Source organism: Saprolegnia parasitica (assembly GCF_000151545.1).
Source record: "Saprolegnia parasitica CBS 223.65 unplaced genomic scaffold supercont2.23, whole genome shotgun sequence".
NCBI classification, from domain to species: Eukaryota; Oomycota; class Saprolegniomycetes; order Saprolegniales; family Saprolegniaceae; genus Saprolegnia; species Saprolegnia parasitica.
In genome coordinates this window covers 55160-72710 of record NW_012156417.1, presented here as the reverse complement: position 1 = coordinate 72710, position 17551 = coordinate 55160, and the positions used below count along the sequence as shown (strand labels likewise).

The 17551-nt window shown below is 58.6% G+C and overlaps 8 protein-coding genes and 1 non-coding gene across 9 annotated transcripts; 4 read left to right on the top strand and 5 right to left on the bottom strand.

Moving 5' to 3' along the window:
• Window positions 1–3: 3 nt before the first annotated feature.
• On the top strand, window positions 4–1966 carry SPRG_06595 (hypothetical protein; the record flags this gene model as incomplete). The annotated part of the gene is made up of 7 exons (XM_012345414.1): window positions 4–355; window positions 405–437; window positions 489–659; window positions 711–928; window positions 976–1136; window positions 1193–1548; window positions 1601–1966. The coding sequence occupies 7 exons, from the start codon at window positions 4–6 to the stop codon at window positions 1909–1911; spliced, it is 1602 nt and encodes a 533-aa protein (XP_012200804.1). The 3' UTR covers window positions 1912–1966.
• A 115-nt stretch (window positions 1967–2081) lies between these two features.
• Window positions 2082–2741, bottom strand: SPRG_06594 (hypothetical protein; the record flags this gene model as incomplete). The annotated part of the gene is made up of 5 exons (XM_012345413.1): window positions 2082–2255; window positions 2300–2363; window positions 2407–2542; window positions 2589–2636; window positions 2684–2741. The coding sequence occupies 5 exons, from the start codon at window positions 2739–2741 to the stop codon at window positions 2082–2084; spliced, it is 480 nt and encodes a 159-aa protein (XP_012200803.1).
• Window positions 2742–3370: 629 nt separating this feature from the next.
• SPRG_06593 (hypothetical protein) lies at window positions 3371–4554 on the bottom strand. Its single transcript, XM_012345412.1, has one exon. It carries the CDS (start codon window positions 4547–4549, stop codon window positions 3437–3439), a length of 1113 nt encoding a protein of 370 aa, XP_012200802.1. The 5' UTR covers window positions 4550–4554; the 3' UTR covers window positions 3371–3436.
• Window positions 4555–5483: 929 nt separating this feature from the next.
• SPRG_06592 (hypothetical protein) lies at window positions 5484–6055 on the bottom strand (the record flags this gene model as incomplete). The annotated part of the gene is made up of 2 exons (XM_012345411.1): window positions 5484–5673; window positions 5726–6055. The coding sequence occupies 2 exons, from the start codon at window positions 6053–6055 to the stop codon at window positions 5506–5508; spliced, it is 498 nt and encodes a 165-aa protein (XP_012200801.1). The 3' UTR covers window positions 5484–5505.
• Window positions 6056–6551: 496 nt separating this feature from the next.
• On the bottom strand, window positions 6552–9747 carry SPRG_06591 (hypothetical protein). The gene has a single exon (XM_012345410.1). The coding sequence runs from the start codon at window positions 9738–9740 to the stop codon at window positions 6627–6629; it is 3114 nt and encodes a 1037-aa protein (XP_012200800.1). The 5' UTR covers window positions 9741–9747; the 3' UTR covers window positions 6552–6626.
• Window positions 9748–10912: 1165 nt separating this feature from the next.
• SPRG_06590 (hypothetical protein) lies at window positions 10913–13915 on the top strand (the record flags this gene model as incomplete). Its single annotated transcript, XM_012345409.1, has 1 exon — window positions 10913–13915. One exon carries the CDS (start codon window positions 10913–10915, stop codon window positions 13838–13840), a length of 2928 nt encoding a protein of 975 aa, XP_012200799.1. The 3' UTR covers window positions 13841–13915.
• Window positions 13916–13956: 41 nt separating this feature from the next.
• On the bottom strand, window positions 13957–15523 carry SPRG_06589 (hypothetical protein; the record flags this gene model as incomplete). The annotated part of the gene is made up of 4 exons (XM_012345408.1): window positions 14770–15523; window positions 14657–14719; window positions 14249–14588; window positions 13957–14201 (listed from the first exon to the last, which is right to left on the bottom strand). Exons 1-4 carry the CDS (start codon window positions 15505–15507, stop codon window positions 13957–13959), a joined length of 1386 nt encoding a protein of 461 aa, XP_012200798.1. The 5' UTR covers window positions 15508–15523.
• A 391-nt stretch (window positions 15524–15914) lies between these two features.
• On the top strand, window positions 15915–15998 carry SPRG_30088. Its single transcript has one exon. It is a non-coding gene; the product is annotated as a tRNA-Leu (tRNA).
• A 170-nt stretch (window positions 15999–16168) lies between these two features.
• Window positions 16169–17248, top strand: SPRG_06588 (hypothetical protein; the record flags this gene model as incomplete). The annotated part of the gene is made up of 1 exon (XM_012345407.1): window positions 16169–17248. The coding sequence occupies one exon, from the start codon at window positions 16169–16171 to the stop codon at window positions 17246–17248; it is 1080 nt and encodes a 359-aa protein (XP_012200797.1).
• Between the last annotated feature and the right edge of the window lie 303 nt (window positions 17249–17551).

Here is a 17551-nt window from a genome sequence, read left to right as displayed (position 1 = left end):
GTCATGGGGCGCGCCGGCAACCTAAAGCTTCTCACCCTCGTCTCGACGACCGGCGGCTTCCTCTTTGGCTATGACACCGGCGTCATCTCGGGCGCACTCATTTTTCTTCAAGAAGATTTCCACCTTGACTCGTTCCAGTCGGAAGTCGTCGTGTCGGCCACCGTTTTTGGCGCGATCCTCGGCGCCGCGGCCGGGAGCTGTGCCAACGACGCGTGGGGTCGCCGCCGTGTCATTTTGATCTCGGCCGTTCTCTTTGCTATTGGCAGTGCGCTCATGGGTTTCGCCCAAACCAAATACGAACTCATTTTCGGCCGGCTCAGCGTGGGTCTTGGCCTTGGTCTCTCGTCGCTTACAAGTACTTCTTCGACTCTAAACTCCTTTCTCACGAGCGCACGTGTGCCTAGTTCCGCTGTACATTGCCGAAGTCTCGCCACCAGGTACGACCAGCCTTCCGTCCATAAGACGAGGATCTTAGACGGGACTCGTAGAACAACGTGGCACGCTCGTGTCCATCAACACGCTGCTCGTGACGGGCGGTCAGTTCTTCGCGACGGTGTTTGCGGCCGCAATGAGCTCGCACCCGACGGGATGGCGCTACATGCTTGGCCTCGCGACGCTGCCAGCGGTCCTTCAATTCATTGGTTTTTTGTACCTCCCAGGTATTTGTCGACGCACGCTCGTGCTTCATCCGCTCACACATCCTGCTGCAGAGAGCCCGCGCTGGCTCATTTCCAAGGGGCGCATGGAAGAAGCCGAGCTTGCAATCACGGCGATTCGCGGCCAAGACGCCGACGAAGAAGGCTTGTTGACGCGCGAACTCAACCGGATTGAAGCCGAAGTCAAGCGCGAAGAGGGCCGCGGGTCGTGGCACGAACTGTACCGGACCGAGTCGGTGCGCCGTGCGCTCATCCTCGGCTGCTCGCTCCAGGTACGCCTCCGTTCTCAGGTCGTTGCATCATATCTTATGCTTCAAAGGCGCTGCAACAATTCTGTGGTATCAACACGGTCATGTACTACGGCGTGAGCATTATCCGCATGGCCGGGTTCGCCGACAACCAAACGGCGGTCTGGCTCGGTGCGATCGTCGCCTTTAGCAACTTTCTCTTTACCTTTGTCGGGATCTACCTCGTCGACCGGTACGCTCTCGCCTTTTCCCATGACGCTTCGTCGTCTCATTGAACGAATGCAATAGCATGGGCCGCCGGCCGCTCACGCTGCTGAGTCTGGCGGGTGTCGTCGTCTCGCTTTTCTTCCTCGGGCTCACGTTTTACTTTGCCGAGGCGGCGTCAACGTCCGTGAACGGCGTCGGTGTCTGCAGCCACATTACGACGTGCTTTGACTGCGCTGCCAACACGCACTGCGGGTTCTGCGCGTCCGCATTTGGCCCTGCGCGCTGCGTGCCTGGCGACGACCTCGGCCCGACGTCGCCCTTGACCTGCGGGTCGTGGGCGTACGGGTCGTGCCCGGACGCGTCGAGCTCCAAGACGCACGGCATTCTGATTCTTATCGCGCTGTTTGTGTACCTGGCGTGCTTTGCGTCCGGCATGGGTACGCCCGCCCTTGGTTGAATCACGATCGACTCAATGCGATATACCAATAGGATCAATGCCGTGGACGATCAACGCCGAGATCTACCCGCTCGCGATGCGCGGCATGGCCATGAGCATGTCGACGTCCGTCAACTGGATCTCCAACCTCATCATTTCGTTCACGTTCCTCTCGCTGATTGAAGGCACGACCACGTACATCACGTTTTGGATCTACTGCGGCGTCGCCGTCCTCGGTGCGATCTACGTCTACCACGCCTTGCCAGAGACCCGCGGCGTCTCGCTCGAAGACATTGACGAGCTCTTCACGCCCGAGAAGAAGAAGAAGAAGGAGCGGTACAGCCCCGTGGGCATGGGCATCTAAGCCACCAACCCTACACCTCCTACACGTGGAATGCACGGAACGTTTGCGTGCTGGATTCCGTTGTATTCGTGCAAGTCGCGAGCTTGCCATCAATGGCGAGGGTCAGTGATATTGCCTCTTGGTAATAGAGGAACGCTCTTGGAGACGACGACGCGGCGTTCGAGTCGAACTTAGGTCGTCTTGGGCTTGGTGGCCGCACTCCCAATGCTGACCTTGAGGATCGGGTACAACACGAGGTAGATCGCAAGCGTCCCAATCGGCAAAAAGACGAGCCACATGTAGATAGCGTGCAGAAGTACGTACTGGAACTGCCCGAGCGTCGCCAGCGTATCGTCTTGGAGACCCTAGTGGTTCGCCGTCGTACCGCCACCGTACGATTGGCACGTACTTGGAGCAGCGTCGAAACGGAAAAGTCCTCTGCGCCCGCGCCAAAGAACTGGCCGCCATACGCCCTAGGACCCACTCAGAAACGCAACGAGGCAGTTTTGCAGCTACACGAAAACGGGCACGGACGCAATGTTGAGCGGCGTGCAGAGGTAGTTCATGAGCATCGCCGCCACCGGGTTGAGCCCAAAGAGGAAGACGGCAGCGACGACCGGGACACTTGTCACGCCAGGGATCGGAAAGATACCTAGTACGTCGTCCATGAGGCCATGGCACCTCGCGCGATGGCCTACCGCAGGTCACGCCAAAGGCCATCGAGAGCGCGAGGCTATGGGGCGAGGCTAGGTAGAGTGAGGAGCCTTTCGGAGCCGGCGACGCTTGCATCTACCTCCCGACGTGAGCAGGTCGACGATCGGCTTCTTGACTTTGGCTTCGAAGAAGGACATGGTCCGCAATTGCAATTTGATGGCAAGCGCCGGGGTCAACCGGATATGCAGCGGGTTTTATCCGGATAACGAAGGCTGTTGGGCTATGGGACATGCGAACATGCAGCGCATAGATTCGTCAATTAAGAAATTGGACAAGATAATGCGAAGGATAGAAATGCAAACTTTCTAGCGAGTGTAGTCAACGCGGCCTTCATAGGTTGTTGTAACTCATTAGTAGGTAAAGTCTTACCTGTGAAATTTTATATTTCACAAAATAGACGTGATGCAAACACAGAGTATGATACCACTGAGTTATACTTCTCTGTCAGGCAGATCGGGGTGATTTCCGTGGAGCCACTAGCTGAATTCTCCTACTAATGAGTCGTGCCATCCCTCTTCATCAATTCTACATACAATTCCTGCATTGGCTGGGTCGCTTCTTCGCGTCAATCTTCCTATGTAGAGTGCTCGCGCCTCCAACGCCAGAGTCGACGAACTATTATAATAGTAACTTGGCACCCGACACTCAGACACCGAGGTCCTCGACTGCGCGACCGGCTTCCTGGTTGCGTTGGCCAAGCCCATGCACATCGAGCTTCACTCGTCGCTACTGGGTGGGATGACGCCAACGACGGTCGAGGTGGCGAAGAGTGTTCAGCAGAGATAGAGTACATTTCCTTCGAGTTACATAAGATTAGTTCACGACAAGCCCGCTACGGTTGGTGGTGATCACAGCACGCGCTGCCCGTGCTGTGGAGATGGCCGCACGACTGCCACCGTTGCCATTGGCGCGGCGGGTCGGTCGAAGTGCGGCGGTGCTCGAGCATATTGGCTTCGAAAATGCCCTTGCGCTCCAGCTTGAGCTTTGTCTGGCTGCGAGTCACGCGGCGCGGCGTCGTCGTCGTCACGGCGGTCTTTCGTCGCTTTGGTGCCTTGGCCGCCGGCACCTCGGGGACAGACGTGGTCTCGAGCTCCATGGTCACATCGAGAGGCACGTCGTCCATGTCGCAGTACATGGTGTCTTCGTCAACGGTCGTCAAAGGCGCCGGGCAGCTCCACCCGTCGGTTAGCATGTTATCAAAGCCCGAGCGGAGGCGGGTCCACAGAGGCGTCGTGGATTTTGCTGTCGAGGGAAACCCACTGTCGAGGTCGAGCGGCGGGTGCACGAGCGGCTCCATGTGCGCACGCGCCACTTCGACGGTCAGCATCTCGTCGTCCACTTTCAGCGGAGTCGGCGGAAGGAGCTGCAAGGACGTGGAGAGGTCGAGAGGTCGCTTGTTCGGGCGATGCAATGCCATTTTGCTGCTGGCCTGGGTGGGCGAGATACCGTTCGTGCGCGGTGGCAGGCTTGCCTTGACAGGCGTCGATTGGACCGACGCTGCTGCCGTCGGAGCAGGCGGTGACGCAGCAAACAGAGGCGCCGGTGCTGCTTCGCTGATCTCCATAAACGCTTCCATGTCGTCCTCCATGCCACACTCGTCGCCGTCAAACTCGTAGGCGTCGTCGCTGCCGCTCGATGGATCGACTGCGCTTGGCGACACGACGACGGGTGCAGTGCACGGGCGCGGCGCATGCGAAATGCGCGTTGCGATCTCGACCGTGGTGTCCTTGCTGAACGCCGTCGGCACGGCCTTGATCGGGGGCTGGCCGACCTCGGCGATCTTCCGCAGCACCCAGAGCCCCGGCCCAAGGCCGTCGTCGTCGTTGGCCTGGAGGCAGTACGTGCGCTGGATCTCCATGGGCGAGATGGTCCATTCGCCGTAGTTGAAGTAGTCGAAGGCGTCGGCCGGCGTCAGCGCTCGGAGGTCGTCGTAGCTCATCGTCATCGAGCACAAATCCGAATGCTTGCTTCCCGAAAAAGACCACCATCATTGTATTTTAATACCATATTTGCTGCTTCCCATACAAATACGTTGATATTGGGCCGTTTTTCGCATTGTAATATCCTTGTCGCGATCCCAAGTGGGGTTTTTCCCTCAATGCGCGCGTGGTGCCCAGTTCCGTGCCGTGTCCCAGTACGGATAAGCTGTTTTTGCCCTAGTAGCGGGCGGACTGGCTAACCGATAAGATCGGACGGTTCCACACACAATACCAGCGCCTTATAATACAGAGAATTCGAGCAAGCTAGGTGCTGCCGCGTCTTCTCGGCGGTGGCTGCTTGGACAAGCCCAGTGGGACCAGCCCGTTGGCAAAGATACCATCCGGATAAGGAGCCAATCAAACGCCGACCATGTCCCACATTGTGCATGGTCGAGCGATCGCGTCGCCCACTCGCTTCGACGATGGACGAGTCAAGGTGCGGGGGTAGCCGACCACCCGCGTAGGCTCAATCGGATCTATTGAAGCGACAAGCTGCATGGTTCTAGGAGCTCATTTGAGGATTCATCTGCCCGAGATGGATCGCGTCAAATATGTTTCCACTCGTTCTCGACGGTGATTGGCTACACACATTGTGAAATTGGCCAAAGTGAGTGAATTTCGCGGAGTCGCACCTTCATTCAGCATCGCACCGGAGAACGACTTGTCCTTGATCATTTAGTCTCACCGTCAACCAACGAACGACCTTGTCGTATACTTATAATACGCTCGAAAGAATAAACACCTCCTCGGCGATGGTCATCGTGTCCATCGATTAAAAGTTGAAAATGTGTTTTCTGCGTCGACAGGGCATCGCATAGCCACCTCATGTGCTGACCATCAAGTACCCACGCCATCTTTGCATGCGAGTACCAGGTACTAGTACAGACAATAGTAAACACGGTGGTAAGCAGGTCCATTGGCTTTACGTGGTTGTCTGTGCTTCCCACTCGTGCAGCAGTCCCTTGAGGCGCTGCGCGACAAAATCGTTTTGGCTCGTGATCGCGAACGCGTCGTACGGCGGGGATATCGTCGCGGCGCCGCCAAAGACAAGCAGTTGCTTCTCGGCGCCCATGGTCGTCTCGATGCAGCGCTACGCAGCATTCGAGTATGAGTGCCAACCCAACGAGCACGACCGAATGTACGCTAGCAAGAAAGGTCTGCAGTGCGAGCTGCGCAGCCTCGTGCGACTCGAATCGCTTGCTCTGCGCACGCGCATTTACGTGCGCACGCAAAGCGGCGATGTCGACGCCACCGTCCGCATCTTCTTCGATGGCAGCGATGGCATGGCTCATGACGGCGCGGCTCTGCACGGCCATCGCGTCGTCGTCAAGCGTGAGGAGGACAACAATGCCATTCTCTGGGTCCACGCTATAGAGCGCTCCTCGGAGAAAGCTCATGTTGGTTTGGCGCAGCACGACGGCGGCGCCCACGAGGTGCGCATGGGCCACGTACACGGCATGCGCGCCGGCCATGTCTTTGTATCCGTATGATCCGGATACGTAGCGTCAAATACGTGGCAGCCGCTGGTCGCAGCCCACACATCCAGTTTGCCGTTTGTGGTTGAACGCAGTCATGGCTGGTCCATTGGTTCTTGGGCATGAAAGAGTCTCGAACGACTTTGATGAACGTGGTTAGCCACCACCTCAGGTAACCCGGTAGACATTCCTATTGCGCCTCCGGTCACATACAGGGCACTGGGTGGGAAAACCAGCAAACGAACACCGTGACAAGGCGATGTGTCGTTGCAAGTTTAGTCGTACGTAGAAACCCGTTGATGTGAGACTGTACAGCCTTTGGCGGCAGTCGGTAGCTTTGCTGCCACTTTCCGTTCTGCTAGGATGGTGTTCCACTAGCCGGTGTTGAGGCCACGCGGATCGCGTCCCAGCCTCGCATAAGCCTCGCCAGTCCCTACCATTCAAACCGTACAGGCCAAAGAGGAGCGTAGAACTCTAGCCATTTCCATCCTGAGGACGCAATTCAAAACGCATGTAGTATTGTCTGGTCTTTATCGCAACGACTGCTTTCGTCGTGCGGTAGACGGTCTTAAAACGGGTTGGAGCTGGGCTGCTCAATGTAGACCCAGAGCGTGATAAAGATGAGGCCAAACGCGATGAGCGACTGGCCAATGAAGTTGCCTTGGTCCATGAGGCTAAAGTAGCTCCACCCAAAGTACTCTTGGATCGACATGCGGACGCTCGGACCGAGCTTGGTCGCGATGAAGAGACCCATCATGAGACTCGCGACGAGGAGCGACGCGCCGTGGGACGTCTGCAGCGTGTTGTACGAGGCGAAGAAGCGAATCAACGCCCAGAGCACGCCAAAGACGTGTGCAAAAAAGACGAGCACGTTCGGGAGCTCGGTGATCGAGCCGCGCGACGAGCTGCCCGTGACAAACCACGACTGCTCGCGCCCCGAGATCTTCCACCAAAACGTCTCAAAGACGGCCGACGTGTGCGTGAAGGCGTAGACAAACCACGCTTCTTGGGACCGGACCACGTCGTTGTTCTCAACCGACCGGTTGCTCAGCGCCGAGAGCATGCCTTGGATGAGGAGCTTGGGCACGAGCGCGTAGAGGAGGCGGAGGCCGCCGAGGTAGATCGGTGCGTAGCCCGTAAAGAGAAAGTAGAGCGTAATGTAGTAAAAGAGGACGGCGCAGATCGACCCGATCGGGTAAATGGTCGAGTTGATGTAGAAGACCTTGCGCATGAAGCGGTTGGCCTTCTTGTACTTGGGCACGGCGCAGTCCGGTCGCTTCCAATTCGGGTCCGTGTAGTTCTTGCTCTTCTTCATGAGCATGATCTGGAAGTTGCCCTTCGCCCAGCGCTTGCGCTGCGCCAGCGACGACGCGACGTTGTCCGGAATTAAGCCCTCGGCCAAGCGAATGCGCTCGGACATTTCGCCCTCAAAGTCCTTGCGAAAGTACAGCGCCTTCCAGCCCATCGCGCACAGTTGCTGGCCCGTGTAGCAGTCTTCCGTGAGCGATCCGTACTGAATCCCGCCGATCGAGTCCAACGCTTCGCGCCGGAAGATAGCGTTCGTGCCTGCAAACGACGCGCACTCGTACCCGTCTTGGCCCGTCTGGATCGCATCGTAGAACGTCGCGTTGCGGTGGCCGAGCGGATCGCCAATCTGGAACTGGACGCAGTCGCGAAAGTACTGCGGCGTCTGCACGAACGCCACCGTGTTGTCACGCACGTCGTCCGAGTAGTGCCGGAGCTCGGCAAAGTTGACGGCGGTCTGGTCGTCGCCATCGTGCGCCCGCTTGCACGACTTGCAGATGCCGTTCTTGTCGACCTTGGCGTCGCACGTGACGCAGCGAAGCTCCTTGTTGGGCTTGGCGTTGGTCTCGGTCATCGTGCCGTTGACCTGGCGCCGATGCAGCGCCGACGCCGTGTGCATCGCATTCTCAAAGCACTGCTTGGAGCAGAAGCTCATTTGCTCTTCGGGAACGCCGGCGATCTTGCACGACGCACAGCACATGCGCGCGACCCGGTTGCAGCCCGACGTACAGCACGTGAATTGGCTCTTGCCCTGGCGGTCCTCCGAGTCGAAAAAGAAGGGCAAGGTCGCGAGGATGAACTTGGGGTGCGGCTGCATGTCGTTGTCGAGAATGATGCAGTAGCGACCCGACGCGCCTTCGTTGTAGCACGCGTTGTTGATGTTGCCGGCCTTCGAGTAATGCGTCGGCGGCTTGACACGCCCAATGAACGTGACGTGCGGAAGGCCGCTGTACCGGTAGTCGTCGCGGAACGACCCCACCGCGCAGTCGGCGCGGTTGACAACACGGGGCCGGGACGGCGTCGGGAGGTTGGCGGACGAGTGGAGCTTGCGCCAGGCGTAGACTTCCATGTCTTCGTTCGGGTCGCAGACGCGGTCGTACATAAATTGCGCAATTTCCTGACGCAAGTCGCCAGCGCTTTCGAGGACGCCCTTGTTGAGCTCGATGGTCGGGACCTCTTCGCCTTTGGTCCACTTGGTCTTGCAGTAGCCGTCGTCGAGCACGTAGATCTGGAGCAAATGCGGCGGGTACTGGAGGTTCATGCACGCGGCGAGCGTATCGATCGTCTCTTCGGCCGGCTCCGAGTAGTGGCAGATAAAGATGTCGACCTTGGGCCATTGTTCGTCCGGGAGCTTGGGCTCAAACTCGTCGAGGTAGTGCGCACCGCGGCGCACAGGCTTCCACATGCCGAGGTAGTAGATCGCGGCCAGCACAAAGCTGAGGATCTCGGCGAGAAGGAGGCAAAAGTACGAGATCCACTGCCCGATCGGCGGCTTGGCAAAGCACACGACGTTGCTGACGCCGGCAAACTTGAGCCAGAACTTGGGCACGCTGAAGACGCCGTTGAAGGGCTTGGCCTGGCAGTGCAAGTCGTCCATGGTCTGCTGGAGGATCTGCGAGCACGAGCTCGTGGGTCTCGCTTGGTCGCACGGCTGGAGGCCGACCGTGAACCAAAAGACGAGCGCCGCGACTTCGACGAGGCCGGCGAGGAGGAAGAGAAAGTAGAGAAACCGGTACGTCGTCACGCCCTTCATCTCGTACTTGCGCACATTCGGGAGCTTGCGCTCGATGACATTGCCGGCGCCATTGGACACGATCGCCTTCTCGACGCCTTGGAACCACATGCGGTACTCCTCGTCCGACTCGGGGCAGAGCACCCACACACGGCGCTTCGTGTGCACCTCGAAGCCTTTCGTCGGCAAGTCGAGGCGTGCCGACGGACGCAGCTGGAGTGCGTCCTTGAGGTCGACGGCGCCGACGACCAAGTCGGCATTGCGCGTCGTAAAGTACTGCCGGCACTCGAGGTGCGTCTGGAAGTAGTAGATCTTGGCCTTCTCGAGTGCAAAGTACCGCTTCTTCCAGCTCTTGTGGAGCGGGCCTTTCAGCGCGCGCTTGCCTTGCTTGTGCATGTAGCCATGCACCGTGATGATGTTGTCCTTGGCGCTACCTCCGGCATTGTCGGCCATGTGGACCGGCGCCTGCGACGGCCCGCGCGGCTCCGTGTTGGGGCGCTGGTGGCTGGCCGTCGGGCGGCCTTCGAGGCCGCGGTCGAGGCTCTGGTCGAGGCCACGCCGGCTCGAGCCCATCTCGCTCGCCTGGGGCGTGTTGATCCCAGCGTACTGGTCCTGCTCGGACGAGTGCTTCTTCGCGTGGAACATGTCCAGCCGAATGACGAATGAGCAATTCCACCGTCGGTGTGTGCGCCAGCTGGCTATTTTATTTCGCGCGCCATCGATTCGATACAAAACCCAAGCTCATCGACCTGCGATGCAATAAAAATACGATGCGCATCACACGACCTTGAAAAACCACTTGGTGTTTGTATGCACCGCGTCGGTCGCCAGGTGGGTGTTCCCGCGTTACTCTCGCGCGCGACTGCGATGCCGGAATATCGAAGGCCCTTGGACGAGCGCAATAACATAGATGGAGCTGTGGCAGAGATCAACAAGATCTCGCCAGTAGGTACCCACGCCCGCCTTTCGACTTTTGGACGCCCTTCTCACCCGATACTACAAAACAACAGTGGCAAGGCGTCATCCACCATTATTCTGCAACGAGTAGCTCGGCCCCGATGTCGTGATTATAGACGCAGTCGTGCGCCAAAAATCCAGGGCCGTCGACGGGCCCAAGGTGACGCAGCACAGCACTATCAGCGTGTGCAATGCCTCGGGCTTATGCAGCGTTCGCTCGAATTTCATCGGCAATTGAGGACCAAAATGAGCTCACGGATGGGTGCTCAAGGTGATCGTGGTGATAGATACTAGTAGATAGATAGTGAGCAGCCCCTGTTATGGGCTCGATGACAACTTTTATTGGCCCACATCGGCGCTTCCTTCGCCCGATGGTGCAGCGAGGGGCGCGGTGTGCATAGCAAAGCTGGGCTCTCTTGAGCTTGTGCGTCAATCGACCGATCACCGCATGTCGAGGAGTAGGATTTCAGCCAATCCGCGCGTTGTTCTCACCTATTTTTTCTTTCGGCCAATCCGATCGCTTATATCAACACTCTTTTCTGTGATTGGTCTTTCTAGTTTCAAGATAGGCCAATGCGATCGCAATGCTAGCGTATCTAGCATTTTGTATGGGTCGGAGAAGGTCCCAACGCAAATCTATTTTTAGCCAAATATCGGTTGCGATCCACGGGCCAAAGCAAATTGCCCCCGGCGAGCAGTTGCCCATTTGCCATTTCCACGCGCAGCAGGTCCATGGACGAAGGCTTCCTCCTCGGAGAGACGCCGGCCCGCGCCACGGAGGTCGAGTTCTCGCGCCGCCTCGACACCCGCCCGTCGGGCAACCTCGGCGCGACGGACCCGCGGGCGTCGTACCAGCCACCATGGGCGTCTCGGCGACGGCCGCGCGAGGCCAGGACGAGACCAGCAACGTCATCTCCGTGCATGGCTTCATGTACAAGCAAGGCAAGCGCACGATCAAGGGGCCGCTCCACAAGAGCTGGCGGAAGCGGTACTTTGCGCTCGAGAAGACCAAGATGTACTACTTCCAGAACGACCTCGAGTGCCGGCAGTACTTTACGACGCGCAACCCCGACCTCGTCGTCGGCGTTGTCGAGCTCAAGGACGCGCTCCAGCTGCGCCCCTCTGGGCGCCTCGACTTGCCGACGAAAGGCTTCGAGGTGCACACGAAGCGCCGCCTCTGGGTGCTCTGCCCCGAGACGGACGACGAGTTCCACATGTGGTTCGAGGCCGTCGAACGTGCGATCGTGGCCACTGGCGCCGGCAACGTCATCGAGCGCAACCTCCCGAACGTGCGCACGTACGTCATGAAGGGCCTCGCCACGTACCGCCTGTTGTACCTGCTCTTTCTGCTCGCGGGACTTGTCGAGTTGGCGACGCTCGTGCTGTGGTTCGTCGTCGGTCTGCAGCCGTGCGATCAAGCGCGACCGACCGACTCGTGCAGCTTGATTCTATCGCAGACCATGGACGTGCTCCACTGTCAATCATCGCCGTTCAACGGGGTATTTTCCCCGCCGCAGTTTTGGCTCGACTTTGCCGGGGTCGGCAGCGTCGCTTGCTTTGCATCGCCGAGCGTTGGCCAATGGATCTCGTATCTTTGCCTCCTTCTCGCAGAATGCATTAGCTTTGTGCTTGGTGGCATCTACTACCTTGGTATGTGGAAGCCTGTGCGCCGCGGTGCGCACTACCTCGACGAGTTTGAGCCCAAGCTCCCAGACGACCAATGGCCCAAGGTCGACATCTTTATCTGCCACTACTCGGAGCCGGCCGATGAGACGATCGATACGCTCGCCGCGTGCATGAACCTCCAGTACCCGCCGCATTTGCTTCAGATATTCATCCTTGACGACGGCTACTGCAAGGCCAAGTGGACGGCCAACGACCCCGTACCAACCATCGAACTCAACAAGAGCGTGATGGAGAAGGCCGGCGACTTGCGTCAGGAGGTTGCGCAATACATGTACGACCGCGTCGGCGACCCGAACGAAGACATGGAAGTCTACGCTTGGCGCAAGCTCCACTCGTCCGCCAACCTCCCGACGCCGTCCCGGCCCCGTGTTGTCAACCGCGCCGACTGCGCGGTTGGGTCGTTCCGCGACGACTACCGGTACAGCGGTCTTCCGCACGTCACGTTCATTGGCCGTGTCAAGCCGCCGACGCACTACTCAAAGGCCGGCAACATCAACAACGCGTGCTACAACGAAGGCGCGTCGGGTCGCTACTGCATCATCCTCGACAACGACATGCAGCCGCACCCCAAGTTCATCCTCGCGACCTTGCCATTCTTTTTCGACTCGGAAGATCAACAAGGAAAGCACAAGTACATGTGTTGCACGCCAGGTTGCAACCTCGTTGCGCGCATGTGCTGTGCGTCGTGCAATATCGCTGGCGTCCCGGACGAGCAGATGAGCTACTGTTCCAAGGCGTGCTTTGAAAAGGCCATGCACACGGCGTCGGCGCTGCACCGGCGCCAAGTCAACGGCACGGTCAGCGCGACGAGCTCGGTCTGTCAGGATCTGAGCTGCGTCACGTGCGGTGGCACGGTGCACAAGAAGACGGGTCTCTGCAAGAAGTGCGCCACGCACCACACCATTAGCATGGACGACGGCCTGGTCACCAATGGTTGCTACTCGGACGCGGTTGGCAGCAATCACGTTGCGTTTGTGCAGACGCCGCAGTACTTCCGCGACTGCGTCCAGTTCCAGATCGGCGATCCGCTCGGCCACCGCAACGCAACATTTTACGATGCGATCCAAACGGGCCAAGACGGGTACGAGTGCGCGTCGTTTGCAGGCACGAACGCCATCTTCCGGCGCGAAGCGTTGGATTCGATTGGCGGGATTCAGTACGGATCGCTCACGGAAGACTGCTACACAGGCATGCAGCTGTGTGGCCTTGGCTGGAAGGGTCTGTACTTTCGCAAGGACTTTGAAGGCGAGCCCTCCGAGCGTATTCGACTCGCGGAAGGCCTCGTGCCTGACAACGTCGCGTCGTCGCTGGCGCAGCGCAAGCGCTGGGCGAAAGGCAACTTCCAGATCATGCTCATGAACAAGAAAAAGAACTACTTTGACGCGCAGTGGGAGCGGCCGAGCTGCGCACTGCCGCCCAAGCCCACCAAGCACGGCTTCATGCGCAAGGTCTTCTACATCAACTCGACCATTTACCCGATCGGGTCCATCTGCGCCGTCCTCTTTTACTACATTACGCTCTACTTTCTCTTCACGGGCTACGCGCCGATCTACCTCGGCGGCCTCCGCCTCCTCTACGGTCTCGTGCCCAAGCTCCTCATCCAAGGCATGCTCTCGGCGCTGAGCAACCGGTCGGTTGAAAACAACGACGTGGTCCGGTCCCAAGAAGCGTGGTTTGCGTACGCCTTCACGCACACGTCGGCCGTGTTTGAGACGTTTTGGTGGAAGCTAACGGGAAAAGAGCCAACCTGGTTTGTCACGGGCAGCTCGTCGCGCGGCTCGATCACCGAGCTCCCGAACGTCATCGTCTTCTTTGCACACGTGCTCGGCTGCATCTGGGCCATTATCCGCTTCTTCGTGACGTACAACTCGCTCCAGACGTCCCACGGCGCGTCGCTCCTCGTCGCGAGTCTCATGATGGGTCTCTTCATCGCGACCAAGCTCGGCCCGAGCGTCCGCATGTCGATCCAAGAGTACTTTGGCTGGAGCTACCACAGCCTCATGGACAAGGGCAACTTCATCGGCCAGTCGTTCATCGCGTTTGGCCTCATCTTTATTACGCTCTGGGTCTACATTGAAAAACCATCGGTCAGCCCGTTCTGACCTCCATATTGCCTTCCCAAATTGCCCTATTGCCTTCCGACATTGCCTTTCGTCAACATCGAAAATCTACTTTTTAGTTCTGCCTTCGTCTTCTTCTCTATGTGATGTGTGATATCTTATTTGCGCCACGTTCGAATCTTGTGGGCCTTGAGCTTCCGCGTGCCTTTGAAGCGCGGGTGCAGCGGACGCTTGGTCACCGGCTTGGCCGAAGCCGTCGCGTCGCTCGGCGCCTTGTACTTGGGCAGCTTGATCGTGCCGTCTGTGGACATGTCGGCGATGGGCTTGCGACGGCCCTTGGCGTCCGCAAGCAAGCGCGCCGCGGCCGCGTCGTGCTTGGTAATGAGCGACGTGACATCCCGCGCTTTCCCGCGCGGCCCGTGCGGCTACATACACGTTTCAAATGAATACCCATGCACAGCTTCGCATCGTACCCGGCGCGGTGGAGGTAGTCGACCGACGATTTCGGAAAGTCGAAATTAATGACGTGGTCGACAGCCGTGAGGTCGAGGCCGCGCGCTGCCAGGTCGGTGCACACGAGGATCGAAGCGTCGGCCTGGAACGACTCAAAGTTCTTCTTGCGCACCACCGGCGGGATGTCGCCGTGAAGCGACGTCGACTTGTACCCGTGCTCGTGGAGCATGTGCTCAGTGGACCGGCAGCTGGAGGTCGAGTTGCAAAACACAATCGTCTTGCCGTCCTGGAGGTACGATAGCGACTCGCGCAGCGCCGCGTGCTTGCCATCCGAGCCCTAAGTCCACGCGATCAATATCGGACAGGTCGATCGATGAGCAGTCGTAGATATTCGTTTTGTCGTACCGGCACGCGAATAAACTCTTCTGTGATCGCGGTCGGCGTTTGGTGCACCGTTGCGCCAGAGACCTACAGAGTGCAGATTGCAGCTTGATTGCGACTCGATGATGGCGTAGTACCCATTTGAGATCCTTGAAGCCGCTTGAGAAAACCTCGTCCATCGGCGGTTTAACGGTGGCGGCGGCGAGGAGGTACTGCACCTTGCGCGCCTTGGCCGCCGCACTCGCCTCGATGGGCTTGAGGATCTCGTCCATGATGCCACGGAACCCCATCTTCTTGTCCAGAAGCGTGTCGGCTTCGTCGATAATGACGTACTCGACGCGCGACACGAAGACATGGCCGCTCTTGAGGAACATGGCGAGCCGGCCAGGCGTCGCGACGAGGACGTCGACCGGTCGGGCGAGCGCGTTCTTTTGCGGCTTGTGCGCGCTGCCACCAGTGATGACGCAAGACGAGAACTTGGCGTAGTGCGCAAGGTCCCGCGCGACGGCGCCGACTTGAAGACCGAGTTCGCGGCTGGGCACGAGCACGATCGCCTTGGGGCGACTCACCTCGCGCGTCAGCGGTACGTCACTCTTCTTGGCGGCCGCACGCTCGGACCGACGCAGCTTTTCAATGACGGGAAGGAGGTACGCCAGCGTCTTGCCACTGCCCGTGGCATCCGTGCAGATCACATTGGCGCCGTCCAGCGCGGCCTTGATCGTCTTGGCTTGGATGTCGGTCGGCGAAGCAATCGACTTGGCATCGAGCGCGTCGACAAGCTCGGGACTAAGACCAAGCGACTGGAACGAGGACGCATGGCGAAGCAGCGCGATTGGTCGGCGCAGCGGCGACGCAAGGATGCGGCGGGCGAGCATGATCTTGACCCGAATTCGCTCAAATGCATTGGCCAGCGCCCTTTCGGTTCGGTCCAACCGGTTAAGCTCCGTTCCACCTGCCGACCAACCGTAACGTGCATCATGTCCTGGAAAGAATACATATCTATATTAATATAAAAAACGTATCTTCGTACATTTTTCAAGCTATTCTAAACGTAATACAAGTCACATCACCCCCTCGTCGTCAAATCAATGGCTCGTCGTGATAGTGCCAAATCGCCTCGTATCGTCGCCAACTTCACGCCCAGAGCTTAAATCACCGGTGCATACGCCAGCATTAATTACTGGAAGAAGAGACCAAGCACCGTTAAGGTCCACCTCCTTCGATTGTCAAATGACCTCTACAAGTAATTAGTTTACAAAAAACTGTGCAGAGACATGTGAGTGCCATCTTGCCCGAGTGGTCTAAGGGGGCAGACTTAAGATCTGCTAGACGAACGTCTGCGTGGGTTCAAACCCCACAGGTGGCAATTATTTTCATTTTTGACTTTTAAAAGCCGTTTGGTCGTTAAATTTTCGCGACTTGGCGCGCAATGTCCACATGGCGTCGCCGTTCTTCTGTATAGGTTGAGCGCAGCTCGCATAGAGGCAATGCAGGAGGCAATGCATTGTATACACGCTTTCGACTTGGACGAGCAACATGCGCAGCCACTTGCGCCTGTTTTTTCTCCTGCTTCTCGCCGTCGTCCACGTCTCGAGCGTTGGCCTCGAAGTGACCAACGCGCCTTCGCCGACGGTCGTCAACGTCTCGGACTCGGTCTTGCTTTTGCTCAAATATGGCGTGCGCGCCGTCGGTCTCAAGACCGTCTCGGGTGGTAGCCCTTCGTTGACGCCAACGCCGACGACGTCGCCGCCCCCGATCGTCGTCTCCAACACGGCCAGCAGTCTTCTCGCGTCCTCGGGGATTGCAGCGATCGCGGTTCTTCCGTCGCTCGCCGCCGGCGCCAGCATCGGCCTCGGTATCGCAATGGTGTTTTACGGCTACAAGCTCTTCCGACCGACGCTCTTTATGAGCGGATTCGCGTTCGGTGGCATGGTGGCCTACATGACCGCCGAGCGTGTCGTGAGTGTCGACGAGGCGTACTACACGGCCGTGTGCTGGATCTGCTTTGCTGTCTTCGGGCTCGTTTGCGGCTTTCTCAGTATCTACGTCCTCGGGCTCGGCGTCTTCTTCAGTGGTGCGATCGCCGGCCTCGTCCTCGCGTTCCTTATGGCCACGTCGTTTGGCTACAAGTGGTGGCCCGCGTACCCCGAAGGTATCCTCTTCATCTTTGGCGCGGTGCTGAGCCTCCTCTTTGGCGCGCTCGCCTACTCGATGGAGAAGCCGATTCTGGTCGTCTCGATGGCGCTCACCGGCGCCGGTGCCACCGTGTGGGGCGTTGGGTACTTTGTCGGCGGCTATGCCAACGCGGACGACCTCCACGTGTACCGACGCGTCGACAACGCCGGCGCCTATCAGTATGCGATTCCGACGAGCTACTGGGCGTACTTTGCCGCCACGTTCGTGCTTTTCGTCCTCGGAACGTACGTGCAGTTTATGAACACAGCGTGCTGCGAGAACAACGACCTGTACACGTGGAACGAGCACGCGGATTTGGAGCTGCAAGAGCGCCGCGTGTACCGCGAGCGCGTCGGGTACCCTCGCTACCGCAATGGCGGCGACTGGGGCGGTGGCGTCCGCACCCGCGACAACTACTACCACGCGCATGGCCACCGGTAAAATGAGAGTTTTGTACCATAACAACGGTAGTGTTTCCATTCGAAATGTGTCCACCTGCAGTCGACGAGTGCTCCAATGACCAAGCACCGCATCCATTTCATCCACGGTCAGCTTCTCGCGTGGAGTCATGAGCAGTGAGGACCGCCCACGAACTGCCCGCGCGACGATCCCATTTGTCAGAAGGGTGGGTCTTTCTATGGATAGCCATTCACTTTGAGGGGTTTCCTCGGTGACGCCCTGTAGAGAATGCTAGCACATTTGCATTCATGCCTGGCGCGTGTGTCGACACCATCACGCTGACCG

Bases quoted from the DNA above. Each gene is read 5' to 3' on its own strand.
- SPRG_06593 (XM_012345412.1), bottom strand. From the start codon at position 4,549: ATGACGATGAGCTACGACGACCTCCGAGCGCTGACGCCGGCCGACGCC.
- SPRG_06591 (XM_012345410.1), bottom strand. From the start codon at position 9,740: ATGTTCCACGCGAAGAAGCACTCGTCCGAGCAGGACCAGTACGCTGGG.